The sequence below is a fragment of the Leguminivora glycinivorella genome, chromosome 15 (assembly GCF_023078275.1).
Source record: "Leguminivora glycinivorella isolate SPB_JAAS2020 chromosome 15, LegGlyc_1.1, whole genome shotgun sequence".
Taxonomy (NCBI): domain Eukaryota; kingdom Metazoa; phylum Arthropoda; class Insecta; order Lepidoptera; family Tortricidae; genus Leguminivora; species Leguminivora glycinivorella.
In genome coordinates, this window is record NC_062985.1 from 12,350,117 (window position 1) to 12,364,892 (window position 14,776).

Below are 14,776 nucleotides of genomic sequence, written 5' to 3' on the forward strand. Positions count from 1 at the left end.
GCTAAAAAAGGGAATTTGCCTTCCAAAGGGACTCCGAAATCTGTCTCAGAATTAAAGTCGATACCGAATACTAAATCTTTAGATGAAGTTAAAGCCAAAGAACCTCTTACTCCTCAGATAGAAAAACCAATAAGTTCACCTTTATCTGAGGACCCACACACAAAAGAACCTGAAGCTCTAATAAAATCTACAGTACTTATCGAATCTCAGTCAACAGATATTATACCTCAAATAACTCCCGAGGTGCCATCTAACGATCCTCAAATGACTCCCGAGGCGCCATCGCCATCTAACATGCCTCAAATAACTCCAGAGGCACCATCTAACGTGCCTCAAATGACTCCCGATGTGCCATCTAATGTGCCTCAAATGACTCCCGAGGCGCCATCTAACGTGCCTCAAATTACTCCCGAGGCGCCATCTAACGTGCCTCTGTTGCCGGTCATAGATGAAATACCTCCTAATGTAGATAATGCTCAAATAGTGACCAAGGACACTGTTATCATAGAATCACATGTAAATATGACTTCCAGACTTCAATCATCTTCACCTTTACGACATGCAACAAGAAATGACTCAGACCAAAATGAGGACTCTACAAAACTACACAGTATATCTAACGACTCATTTACATTGGACTCCACAAATCTGACCGATAGTGATGTCTCGGAATATCTGAATGATTCCTTGCCCGCTTCTGATGTACTTTCAAGAAGTGTAGACGGCGTAACTCATCGATGTATACCACTTTTAAATGAACACGAGGAACTGCATGGAAAAATAAACGAACTCGAGTTGGCACTAGCCAGTACGCAAGAGGAATTAGAACTTAAAATACTCGAAAACAATGAATTCCAAAGACGAATACAGCAATTAACTATTGAGACAAAAGTACTCCATTCATTGTGCTACTCGTCATCTTTTGAAATTAAAAACAAGGGTGTTGCTAAGAAAAAATCGAGAAACTCTTTGATTCCCGGTTGTCCATCGACACCATCTTCGCCAGCGGCCGATTTACATGCAGATCTAAGTCTAGAGAATGACAAAAAAGTATTAAGCTTAGAATTAAAAATAATAAATATTGAAAAACTGTTAAAGAATATCGAGAATGAGATCACTGTACTAAGCAAACAAGTGGAAAGCGTGGCACAAATATTGCACACATCTGAAACGAATGATATAGTGAATAATATCAAGAGTAAATCACTTATTAACTCCGATGCGCGAACTGATTGTGAAACTTCAATTACACCGAGAAAAAATCAATAGATTCTACGCTTTTACAATCAAAAATGTGCGTTATCAGTAACTATACAAATTACATGCTAAAACTGCTGAAACGTGATTTTCCTAGTAAAAACACGTGTTTTTACCTAAAACCTGGAGCGACTACACAGGAACTCTTCGTCGGGCTTCAGAATAAGCTCCAAGACTTTACTATGAGTGACTTTTGCTTCATCTATATTGGTGATAAAGACTTTAAAACTAGTAATAACTATTGTGATATAGCCAAATTTATTCAGGAACAGTCAAGTCTTGTGCAGCACACGAACATCATAATTTCTCTACCTACATTCAAAATTAATCAATTTTCCAATTTATTTACAAATCGTGTCGAACTTTTTAACAACTTACTCTGGAAAAGTAATTTAGAACATAATTATTGCTACATCTTGGACTCCAACTTAAATTTGCAATATGATAGTTGTATGTTTTCTTGGTCTGGTAATGTAACCCGGGAGGGTTATATCACAATTTATAACGACTTGATACAACTTCTGACATCGCTCTTTGTTCCACCCGATGTGATTGATACAGAAGAAAATAAGCCACATGAAATTGTAATAACAGAAGAATCTGGTGAGATTTCTTTAGGCATAGTAGATAATTCACATAGTAGACATTACAAATTAAGACAGCCAATCCTGCATTCAAAGTATGTATCTAATAGTACTCAGACTGATGATAGTTTTTTTCGACCCTAAAGACTACAATTCAGAGAAATTTAACACATTTATAGTATTGCATCAGAACATTGCTGGTCTATTAAGTAAAAAAGATTTGTTAGAACTAACTTTAAAAGATCTGTATGACTGTAATGGTAAATATGTAGATGTAATATGCTTATCTGAGACATTCGTTCGAACAGGAGACGAAGCAAATATTAACATTGAGGGTTTTGAATTGGTAGCATATTTCTCGAGGTCAAAAAAGAGGGGAGGTACCTGTATCTTGTGTAGAGATCATTTAGAAACGAAGCCTCTTAACTTTCTTGATGAATTAAAAGCAGAATTTTTCTTTGAAGTTTGTGGAGTTGAAATAAAGCACCTCAATTGTATTGTAATTTGTATTTACAGGATTCCAAATTGTAGTTATATTTTATTTCTCAATAAATTGGATGCTTTGCTAAAAATTGTTGTGACAAAAACAAGAAAGCAAATAATTATTGCCGGCGATTTCAATATAGACTTTTTGAAGCCGTCTCAACAATTGGATGATTTCAGCAACATTATCCGAAACTACAATTTTAAAGCTCATATTAATTTACCCACAAGACTGAATACGTGCATTGATCAGATATTATCAAATGTTCCGGACGCATTAGGTGAAGTGCTTCCGTTAGAGCTGTCTGATCATAACACAGGACAAATACTTCAAATAAAAAAGCCGGGAAAATATATTCCACCCCCTTACGACTATCACATGAAAAGAGACTTTAGCCATGAACTTGTTGAAAAATTCCGTCATACTTTAACATGCCTATCATGGAATGACGTGTATTCTGAGCCGAACGCTAATATTGCTTTTAATAATTTTTACGATATGTATACATTGTTATTTAATCTGTGTTTTCCAATTTGTAAAGTGAAAGCTAAAAAAACAGAACATTCTACTAAATGGATTACCAAGGGATTGCGAAAGGCCCTTAAGACTAAAAGACAGTTAAGATATAGGTTTTATAAAGACAAGACGATTGAAAATAAATTAAAATATAATAAATACAATAAATTGTTGAAAAAATGTATATTAGCATCTAGAAAGTTAGTTAATAAGGCAAGACTAAATAATTCTACAAATATCTCGAAAACTAGCTGGGAAATCATTAATGAGAATACTGGTAAAGGCAATAAGAAGAACAAATTGATTGATAAGCTTACATACAATAACCGTATAATAGATAAACCAAGTGATATTGCAAATGTATTTAATAATTTTTTCATTGACTCCACTCATAATAATGCTAATTTGTTTAATAATGTTAATTACTATGACCACGACCTTAAATTCAACAATTCTAACATGTTTATTTTTCCCATAGACTCAATAGAAGTAATTAATATCATAAAAAAACTGAAAACCACCGGCTCTGTTGGCTATGACGACATTCCTACACATATAGTCAAGTCGACAAGTGACATTATTGCTCCTGTGCTCTCATATTTAATTAATCTAAGCTTTTTACAGGGAGTATTTCCTGATAAATTAAAGATTTCCATTGTAAAACCTATTTTTAAAACAGGAGATAAAAACTGTCCTGGTAATTATAGACCAATTACCCTTATACCAATTTTCGCTAAAATCTTGGAGAAAGCCATGTATACCAGGTTGATATCTTTTGTTAAAAAAAGTGGAATATTGAGTGACAACCAGCATGGATTCCAAAAGGGTAAATCTACCACATTAGCCACGTTTAATTTAATTAACAATATAGTTGATAATGTTGATAAAGGACATAAAACCGTTGCAATTTTCTTTGATATGTCCAAAGCGTTTGACCATGTATCGCATAAATTATTACTTAAGAAATGTGAAACCTATGGTATTAGGGGACTGGTAAATTTGTGGATTGAGAGCTATCTTAGCAATCGACACCAAATAGTAGAAATAGCAGGCTCAGATGATGAGAAAACTCAGCGGAATTATAGATCAAACATGTTATGTAATAAGGTTGGAGTACCTCAAGGGACTATTCTTGGACCTTTATTGTTCCTTTTATATATTAATGACTTACCTCTAATTACAAGTCACTTTTGTACCTTATTTGCAGACGATATTTCAATTGTTATTAGTGATATAAATAATCAAAATTATGAGAATATTATTAACGATGCTATTGCTGATATTATTAAATGGTTGAATGACAATAATTTAAAAATTAATATTGAGAAAACAAAGTACATACAATTCATTAATAGAAGAGGAAAGAAGGAGAAATTAGACATAACATATAATGGACAGAGTGTTAACGCCCTGACTGGCAACACAGACAGGATAGCCAACCTCCGGTCACCCCGCTGATCCAATGAGCAGCGGCCAGAGCCTCGAGCTGCCGGACCAATAGGAATGAAGACTGAAGCGCCGCGGTTTTCCCCGTCGCGACACTATAAAAGCACGGTGCGCGGCACCAGCGTCCCTTTTTTACTAATCGAAAACTCTCTCTGTCGCGTGTCCTAGACAAAAACCTGTAATTTAAAATCCATTAAAAGAAATGGTAATATTTTATACTGTTTTATTTAAACAATTGAGTTCAGGCTCAAACATTTTGGCGACCGTAGACAGGACACGTGCGGAGAGAGGAACTCTAAATTTTTATAGCCACCTCAAGACAACGGCCATCTTGGCGGAACGGGTTGGGCCTGGAGCAGAAGAAGACGTCGCAAGCCAGAAAAGGGACATCGCCGCCAGCCGAATATCAAGTTCCCGAAGTCTCCTGGGGGACAGCTGCGGCGAACAAAGAAAAACCTGACGAGCGTCGAAGGCGCGGCACCCGGCGGCAGCGTGTGGCGGCTGGCGAGTTTTTAAGGAAAGTGCCGTGAGAAGTGCCCATACCCACCTAATTCTGTTTCCCCCAATTTCTTAATTAGCCCTAGTCTTTTTTCCAATTTAAATTCATTTTCCAATTTACAAACCTTAAATTTAAATTCATTCCAACCCAACTTAGCTAACATCAATTTATATATCTACCTACTTACTCAACTTTGAACTCGTAAACAACTTAACCTCTATTTGACCTTTACCCGTACTGACTTGACAACCTTACTTTAAATTCAAATTTCACTAGTTCCCCATCAATCTAAAATTAGGAGAGAGCTCGCTGCGTATTATTGCCTTCATTTGTGTTTTAGTTTCAGAACGCATCTGCAAATTGTCAGTGTGACGTTAACCTCAAAAGCCACGCTGGCACATAAACGTTGCTATAGCATAGCTTAACGCATACTGCATTTCGAGTTTTTTCTGCTTAAAACAGTAAAGTGCATTGTTCTTTCCATACTTTTAATTTAAAAATTGAGTTTCGTTTAAAGTTTAATAGAAATTGCATATGCCATCCTTATTTTGTGATAAAAACGTAAGGTGATAAATTCATTTGCAATCAAAGGCACTGCTTTCTTTAAAAAGGTGAATTTAAACTCAACTGTATCTATTTCTTTCTAATTACGCTGACGCAAAGTGGTTCTATTCTAACATCGCGCCTGCTTGCATCTTGGTTTGTGTTCGCTTATGCACAGTTTCGTTTGCACAATTTCAGTGGATTCCGTGGACAACCGTCGCAGTGCGTATCGCGTGCCACATCTGTAGTGCCACGCCCATACCTGCCACCACGTGGCAAGTTGTCCAAGGGACTGCTGCCGCAACACACCTCGGCCTAGCTGTTGAAGTTTAAAAGGCGCGTAAGCTGTTTTCACATTTTTATTTCTAACGTGGATAACTTTAAACTTGACATTTTATTTTTAAAATTGTATTTGACTTGTTTGCTAGCCCAGTTAAAAACATAATTCAACATGGCTGAGGCAGCTAAAAGGGAGGCTCTTCTAGCAGAATTGCGTACTAAACGCGGATCGATTAAAGGTCAAGTTTCCAAATTCCGCATTTACTTAGACAAAATTTCAGATGATGAAGTGTTATCAGGTGTTAAATTCAATGAGCTGACCTTAAGATTAAACAAAGTTATAGAGTTATCCACGCGACTTGACGAGCTGCAAACTTCAATCGAAGTTGCTAATTTTGAAAATTTAGACACTGAACTTGCAGAACGGGACAACAATGAAACCCATATCAATAATGCTATAGCTGCAGCTCAGTGTATTCTTGAACGCTCTCAAGCTCAAAAACCCTCTCCAGAGACTTCTGTCAGAACATGTTCATCGAACGGCTGTCATTCTGAGCATCTCGGCTTCAAGCTTCCTCAAATTAAAATCTCTAAATTTGATGGTTCATATTATAAGTGGATGGAATTTAAGGACCTTTATGAATCTTTAATTCACAATAATGATCACATTAAACCTATTCATAAATTCCATTATCTGAGCTCTTATCTTGAAGGGGATGCGGCCAGAGTGATAGCAAACTTAGAAGTCTCCGCTAACAATTATACTGAAGCCTGGAAAATTTTGTGTGACAGGTTCAGTAATAAAAGACAGCTGATTACTAACCATTTAAATTCTCTATTTAATTTAGAACCTATACAGCGAGAATCGGATAAGGCCTTAAGGTTCCTTAATGATCATGTAGTTAAAAATCTCCGGGCCCTAAAGACATTAGGTCAACCGACAGAGCATTGGGATACAATTTTAGTTCACCTATTGACGGCTAAGTTAGACGTCAATACTAATGCAAAATGGGAAGAACATAGGAACACTCTCAAAGAGTGGCCATCACTCGATGACTTTAGGGGATTTCTTAGTAATCGTGCAGACATCTTAGAAAATCTGTATCGCTCTAGGAGAGAAAAACAATCTAACCACAAGCCAGAGCCTGTGGCCAATAAAACTTCATTTAAACATGATAAAAACATAAAAACATTCGTGATTTCAGAGAAACAAGATGACCACAAGGGTCGGCCGTGCATCGTGTGCCATGGTGATCACAGAGTGTACGACTGCCCAGCCTTTAAAAAGATGTCAGTCGACGAGCGCTGGTCGCAGGCGTCACGTCTAAAGCTGTGCCATGTCTGCCTCCGACCGGACCATGAGACCCGTCAGTGCAAGCTGAACGGTTGCCGGGTATGTAAGAGACGTCACAATACATACTTACACACCACACAAACACTCAACACTTCTCCACCTGGAGCCAGCACGGAACAAACAGCCGAACCTGCAAATAGTGCTAGGTCGGATGTGGCTTGCTCCTCGACTATGCTAACCTCTGACAGTGCAGCGGTGCAAAACACCCTCACTGCTAGCACTTTAATTAGCACTAGCGAGTCATTGCTCTCAACAGCTCTAATTGAAGTGATCAACCCTATTAACAACAAAAAGGAGACAGTTAAATGTCTTGTAGACAGTTGTTCACAGTCTAATTATCTATCTCATAATTTGAGACAAAAACTAAATCTTGATTGTCAGCCTCTAACTGCCTCAAATGTGACAGGAATAGGAAATACGCCTCTGACCTATCAACCTGTGCTTTGTGCAGCTCATATTCAATCTAAACTCAGTGATTTTAATGCCAAAATTGACTTTCTAGTTTTAGATCAAGTAACTAGTCGCTTTCCACAAAACTATGTAGACATTAGTCACCTTAACTTACCTGCCTCTGTGCAGCTTGCTGACCCAACATTTAACGTTCCATCCCAAATAGATATGCTGTTGGGAGTGGAAATGTTTTGGACTATTGTGACAGGTGCTGCAAAAAGATTGCCAACGAGCAAGCGCACCTTCCTAATCCCATCTAAACTAGGGTGGTTAATAGCGGGACCGGTAGAGGGAGCCTCGGCTCATTTACATACAGGGAACACGCGCAGCCACCTCTGTCTCTCTGATCTGTCGGCCCAAATGACCAAATTTTGGGAAACAGAGGAGCTACCGTCTGAAACGGACTCCATCAAAAATGGGAGTGAGTTCGAGTCTCACCCTATAAACCAACACTTTGTTGAAAACACTTACCGCCAATCTGACGGCAGATTCGTTGTGCGCTTGCCTTTAAAGGACTCGCCGGACTGCTTAGGCAACTCATTTAACATAGCTAAAAAGCGTTTATTCAGTTTAGAGAAACGTTTTAGTAACCAACCTGAACTAAAATCAATGTATGTTGATTTCATAAATGAATATAGAGACTTAGGGCATCTGTCGGAGTCTGAGCGATGTTACAAAGCTAATCACCTCCCGCATCACCCCGTGATGAAGGAGAGTGAATCTACACGCATGCGCACAGTCTTTCACGCTAGCTGTCCCACCTCTTCTGGGTATTCAATAAATGATATTCAGCTTGTAGGCCCTAACATACAAAGCCCACTGTTTGACATATTGCTTAGATTCCGACAGTACAAGTATGTGCTATCTGGTGACATAGAAAAACAGTACAGGCAAATAATGATGAATGAAATAGATAGAAACCTACAAGTTATTCTATGGCGCGAAGATGAGCACTTACCCATACGCTCACTAACTTTAAATACCGTTACGTACGGCTTTGCTTCATCGAGCTGGCTAGCAGCACGCTGTTTGTGGCAGTTAGGGGCTGAAAGCAAGGATCCTTTAGTTAGGACTATTATACAAAATGACTTTTACTGTGATGACTTATTAACAGGCGCAGACTCTGAAATAGAGCTGCTTCGTATACAAGCAGGTGTCTCACAGGCTTTAGCCTCTGGTTGTTTCAATTTACGTAAATACCGCTCGAATTCTAACGCGCTATTAAAGTCAGATTATATTAATAAAGATGATCACTTAGCATTGAGTCAAGCTTGCCAAACACTTGGACTAGGGTGGCAACCTAGCCAAGATGTACTAAACTTTTCCATTAAAAATGATCATTCTGATAAAATAGTTACAAAAAGAAAAATCTTATCTGAAACGTTCCAAGTCTTTGATCCATTAGGACTCTTAAGTCTATGCACAGTTAAAGCTAAAATATTAATTCAAACCTTATGGAAAGAAGGCAAAGCTTGGGACGAGCCAGTGTCTCCTGAAATACAGCATATCTGGTCAAAATTCATTAAAAACTTACATCACATTAAATCACTTAGCATACCTAGATATGTATTATGTGAGGCAACCTGCACAATAGAGTTACACTGTTTTTCTGACGCTGCGGAGACTGCATATGCAGCCTGCATTTATGTTAAATCTATTTCTGAATCCGGTGAACAGAAAGTACATTTGCTGTGTGCGAGGGACAGAATTGCTCCAATCCGTCGCACATCTATTCCTAGACTTGAATTGGCCGGGTGCTTGTTAGCAGCCCAAACATATGCAGCCGTAGTACGAGCCTGGAGACGTCCTGTCTCTCGCACAATATTCTGGACTGACTCTAGCTGCTGCTTGGCTTGGCTAAAAACAGACAGATCAAAGCTTAAAACTTTTGTGGCCAACAGGGTAGCAGCTATAGACAGCCTTGCTCCCGGAGCCACCTGGAGACATGTACCTACAAAACAAAATCCAAGTGATCTTGCAACTCGTGGTGTGGATCCACAACATGTCGCAGGGACAGCTCTGTGGTGGGAAGGCCCCGAGTTTCTATTAAAGCCTGAGAATGAATGGCCAGAATTAAACGCTGTAGAGCCGGAGGTCTTACCTGAAACTAAAGTAACATCAATGCTCACTACTAACACAGAAACCTCATCTATTATAGATTTTGACAGATTTTCAAAATACACAGAACTACAACGTACTATGGCCTATGTGCGTCGTTTCATAAATAACTGTAAGCCCCGTGGGCCTAAATTAACTGGTGCACTTTCAGCACAGGAGCTTACAGACGCATTTAACACTCTAATTAAACTTGCACAGCAGGAGTCATTCTCTGCAGAGCTTGAAACGCTTCGCAAAGGTCACAGGTTGAGTCCCAAGTCACACATACTAACCCTGGCCCCGTTCATCGACTCTCAAGGCCTCTTGAGAGTAGGCGGGAGGCTGGATGCTTCAGATTGTACTTACGATCAGAAGCATCCAATGTTGTTACGTGCTAAACACACACTAACTAAACTCATCTTTACACATGAACATGTACGTCTCTTACATGCCGGGCCACAGTCATTGCTAGCCTCAGTACGAGACGAGATATGGCCGATCGGAGGCAGGAATTTGGCACGAAGCACGGCCCACAATTGTGTCACCTGTAAACGTATCGCTGGCCAAACTTTAAAAAATATAATGGGAAATTTACCAGCGCAACGAATTAAGGCTGATTTTCCATTCACGTCAACAGCTGTAGACATGGCAGGGCCCTATTTAATAACAGATCGCCGGGGGCGTGGATGCAAAATCACCAAATGTTACTTGTGTCTGTTTATATGCTTAAGATATAAATGTGTTCATATAGAAGCTGTGAGCGACTTATCTAAAGATGCATTTGTGCTAGCTCTACGCAGGTTTATCGCTAGGCGCGGCAGACCTGCGGAATTGTTTTGCGATAATGGCAGAAACTTTGTAGCTGCAGCTAAAGAAATTAATGATTTTTTTAAGTTATATAAAAGTGACTTGTCTGAATTTGCAGCTGGTCAAGGAATTAAATTTAAATTCGCACCAGCTTACGCGCCAAATTTCAACGGATACGTCGAGGCCGGTATAAGGAGCGCCAAATTTCATCTTAAAAGAGTTTTGGGTAACACCCATCTCACCTTTGAAGAAATTGCATCCCTTTTTAGCCAAGTGGAGGCAATATTAAACAGTAGGCCTCTCTGTCCACTCTCTCCCTCCCCCTTAGACTTTACACCCCTTACTCCCGGGCACTTTCTCATTTTTAGGCCGCTCACGTCGCTGCCGGGCCCGCCGCTCGACGACCGCAACCCGCACCGCCTGGACCGCTACCTGAGGCTGGAGCAGCTACGGCAACACTTCTGGAAGCGCTGGTCGGCCGAGTACGTGTCTCTACAACAGCAACGCTACAAATGGCGCGAGAGGCAACGTGACCTACAACTGGGAGAAGTAGTACTCATCAAGGAGGAGGGCTTACCGCCGTTGCTCTGGCGCATGGGCAGAGTCGTCAAACTATACCACGGGAAGGATGGCGTACCTCGCGTGGCAGACATCAATACCGCTAGAGGGGTGATCAAGCGTGCGCTGAACAGAATATGCCCGCTCTCGTCACAACAAGAATCCTGAAAGAGAGTCTTTCAGCGCCCCGGAGTATGTTAACGCCCTGACTGGCAACACAGACAGGATAGCCAACCTCCGGTCACCCCGCTGATCCAATGAGCGGCGGCCAGAGCCTCGAGCTGCCGGACCAATAGGAATGAAGACTGAAGCGCCGCGGTTTTCCCCCGTCGCGACACTATAAAAGCACGGTGCGCGGCACCAGCGTCCCTTTTTTACTAATCGAAAACTCTCTCTGTCGCGTGTCCTAGACAAAAACCTGTAATTTAAAATCCATTAAAAGAAATGGTAATATTTTATACTGTTTTATTTAAACAATTGAGTTCAGGCTCAAACATACAAATTAAAAGATTTTCCATGAAAATAATTTAATTTGTTCATGACTTAAACTTAGACTTAGAATATCACAATTTGCATGGCTTTTTAAAGCCTAAATGTGTTTAGCTCTAATTATTATATATTTAACACCATTGTATACCACATTTAATGGCAAATAAATCATTTCATTTCATTTCATTTCATTTCATTTCATTTCATTTCATTTCAACAATAGCCACAACAGCCTCCTCATTGTCTTGGACATCGCCGCGGAAGTACAACTAAACAGCCGTTTAAATTAACTGCCAGTTGATGAACTTTTAAGAGTAAATGTGCTTTTGAAAAGAAAGATGAGTAATACTGAAGTTGGTATGAAAACCGAGGCAGGTTGATTCCTGGAAATACTCTAGATGTTTATATTATAGTACAGTCAGCATTAGGAGTACAATGTAGTTTATTATTAAACTACTTCAGCAAGCTAATTTTGGAGACGTGTGTAAAAAAGTACAGAATGGTAAATATTTCGGGATTCTTCTTTTATCAACAAAGAACTAAATTTTGACTGCACTAAAAACTAGATCATCATCAGCCAGAGAACGTCCACTGCTGGACGAAGGCCTCTCTAAATAATCGCAAAGCGATGTTCTTTGGAGGGAAATACCATAGTCGCCACGCTTGGCAGGCGGGTTGGCGACCGCAGTAGCTGTAAATACATCCTCGACGGACGCTGCTGCCCATCCGTCGGTTTTATTTTATTTATCCCTTTGTCGCCTCTTACGACACCCACGGGAGGTGATGGGGTGGTAGTACACGGTGGTACTATTCTCAGCCGGCACCACACAGCCAAAAACTAGATATTGACTATTAACTGGTTTACCCGGCATTTTAATTTACGTTCCGTCGATCACCTGCGTTCAGAATTACGTTTTTGCATTAAAACATTGAGCGCTTAAATAAGCGGTTTGTGACTTCTTGAGAAACACTAATATTTCAAGGTGTTTATCGTTCCGGCTATTCTATTTTGAACTATTCTTCAGGTACGATGTGTGTCATACGGGAATTTACTACAAAGCCTCCGTTGCTGAATGTTCGCACGTTCGTTTGTGTAGGTATCTGTCAGTCATTGGGTTTTGTCGTTACCATGTTTGACTATGGACGGTGTTCTATCCATTGATCGAATATCGAATAAATAGCACTCTGATTCACTGAATTTATATTCTTTTACATTATTAAAACTTTAGAAATTTGCAACATGAGTCTTAATTAAGTTGATTAGTAATTACTACAGGTTTTACGTAGTCTACAACACCCATTTACAAATCCCAGCTTATTTAAAATACAAAACGCGCCGTGAAATAATATCGCAATTATACTAATACCGAATCCAGTTCCGAAAACGGCTAAACTCCGTTTTATTTGCTTTAGACCGCGTAAAAGCCGCTATTGCATATTGTTACGAGTTTTATTCGAAGAGAATAAGTTTCGATTGTACACCGCAATGCGCCCGCCTTAAAAGTATTACGGGCAATCACAATAAAGAACCACGCTTAACTTCGGCTTTGCTCAAAGTTTTGTGGAACCAAACCTTTGAGGGAAGTATAATTTCGTTTCCCATGTCGTGTTTGCATCCGACTTATTGGATGTGAGAGGGGCTAATGCTTATATTGGAATATAGAACAATATGCCAAAGGGAAATGAGGTTTTGTTTTACGTCTTACCAATAAAATTTACTAACTTAATTGTCTCGACTCCCGTTTCTGGCGTTTGAAGCAATTTGTTAGGGACCTTTTTTTTATTTTTTCCGGATTTGATTTATATTATTTATCCCGTTGCATATAGGTATATCTAACTATATAATAGGCAGAGACCTCTATATTCCACATGCCACGCGCCCTACCTACTGCTTTCACTTCCTTCACTTTCATAACATTCCTTATACACGCGCGTCGGTTTGAGATGATCTTGACCTGGCTTTCCTTCTTTTCGAATTTGCCCGGTTTGATTAAATAAAGTTCTCCGAGATTCTTTACAACTTTCCCTTTTAATTTTTGCACTCTCTTGTTTAAGCCTTCATTCCTTTTTGTTTCACGTGTCCAAACACTCCAAACCATCTTAAAATCTTTCATGAGACAGACTCTATTATGATACAATGTCATTTTGAATTTTGGTAATAATGAAAATAATGTATTTTGACTTTCAGTCTTAATAATAAATCTTTCAAATTTTTTGTCATCTTTGTTCAGTTCACATATTTCATTAATCACTGTTCACACGGTTCTTCAATACTTATATCGTGTATCGTAACATACTCGTAACTTTTCGAAGCTTTCATTTCCACGGCATGCGATTATGGCTACTTGACATATTACAAGGCCTACTAATTGTCATATTATTACAAGGCCTACCTACCATACCATACCCTCCACTCAATGCCAACTATCGTGACCTTTTGCTACCATGTGACACATACTGCTCTTCACATGCCAAAAAGTTAAAATTTTTATTCTAGATCAGAAAAGAGTCAATTGGATCCCTCCTAGCAGGTTGGAAAAGTTCAACTTTTTTCCTCCTAGCGGGGACGAAGAAGCCCCGTTTTCGAAATAATGATGTGAAAAAATAAATGTCGCGTTCGCTAAAACTACACTTTTTGTTTTCCACACGGAAGACAATTAACGTTTCCATTATCAGAGTGTAAAAACAAATACAAACGAAAGCTGTGACGGAGAATTTAACGCAACTTTATCCCGAACAATCCTAATACCCGATTACTTTTAATACTAAAGGTCTTAAGCGCCCTTATAAAGGAACTCACTTAATACCTTTTTCACCGCGCACTCGGATATTACTCGCAGCGTTGCTAGGTTTCTCGTTACAAAGACAGAAACGGCAAAAAATGCGAAAAAATGTCACAAGTTAGATTAAACAAGTTTCCACCGCCACAAAATGTTAGTGGTTTTATTTGGTTTCCCAACTGTATATATTCTCGTTTTGGTCATCGGGAATTTCGTAAATAAAAGCCGTTAAATCTAGTAAGAATTAATTTAAAAGTATTTTTTTAAAACAAAGAATCATGGGCATTTTAGTTATGAGCAAACAAATATGGTTACAGTATAGTGTCTTTTTAGACCTATAGTTTGAAGTTTTGTTTTATGGACTACAGCTAAAATCATAACACACACACAGTATTCACTATTAAAAACCATATTGGAAACCACAACGCCATAATTCTTTAAGGGACCGACAACGTATGTTAATTATTACACGTGCCTAACATGCAAAAATACACTAATTAAATAAAACTATGAGAGAAGCAGTGCTATTTGTATATGTAGATTAAAAATATGTTTATTTTTTTGTCCCTGCCTCTATTTACCACTCTACTCGCTTCTGACCAGGAGGCCGATTCAAACACAACTATTTTTTAG

General features: G+C 39.0%; 1 protein-coding gene across 6 annotated transcripts; it reads left to right on the forward strand.

Moving 5' to 3' along the window:
* Positions 1–4,247: 4,247 nt before the first annotated feature.
* On the forward strand, positions 4,248–11,355 carry LOC125233866. Of its 6 annotated transcripts, none has more exons than XM_048140013.1 (2): positions 4,248–8,853; positions 9,644–11,025. In XM_048140013.1, exons 1-2 carry the CDS (start codon positions 5,781–5,783, stop codon positions 9,664–9,666), a joined length of 3,096 nt encoding a protein of 1,031 aa, XP_047995970.1. In that variant the 5' UTR covers positions 4,248–5,780; the 3' UTR covers positions 9,667–11,025. The 6 variants fall into 6 exon arrangements, with proteins under 6 accessions (XP_047995970.1, XP_047995971.1, XP_047995968.1 ...); XM_048140014.1 differs by having other exon boundaries at positions 4,248–7,001; positions 10,685–11,025; XM_048140011.1 differs by having other exon boundaries at positions 4,384–5,669; positions 6,814–11,355.
* The last annotated feature ends 3,421 nt before the right edge of the window (positions 11,356–14,776 follow it).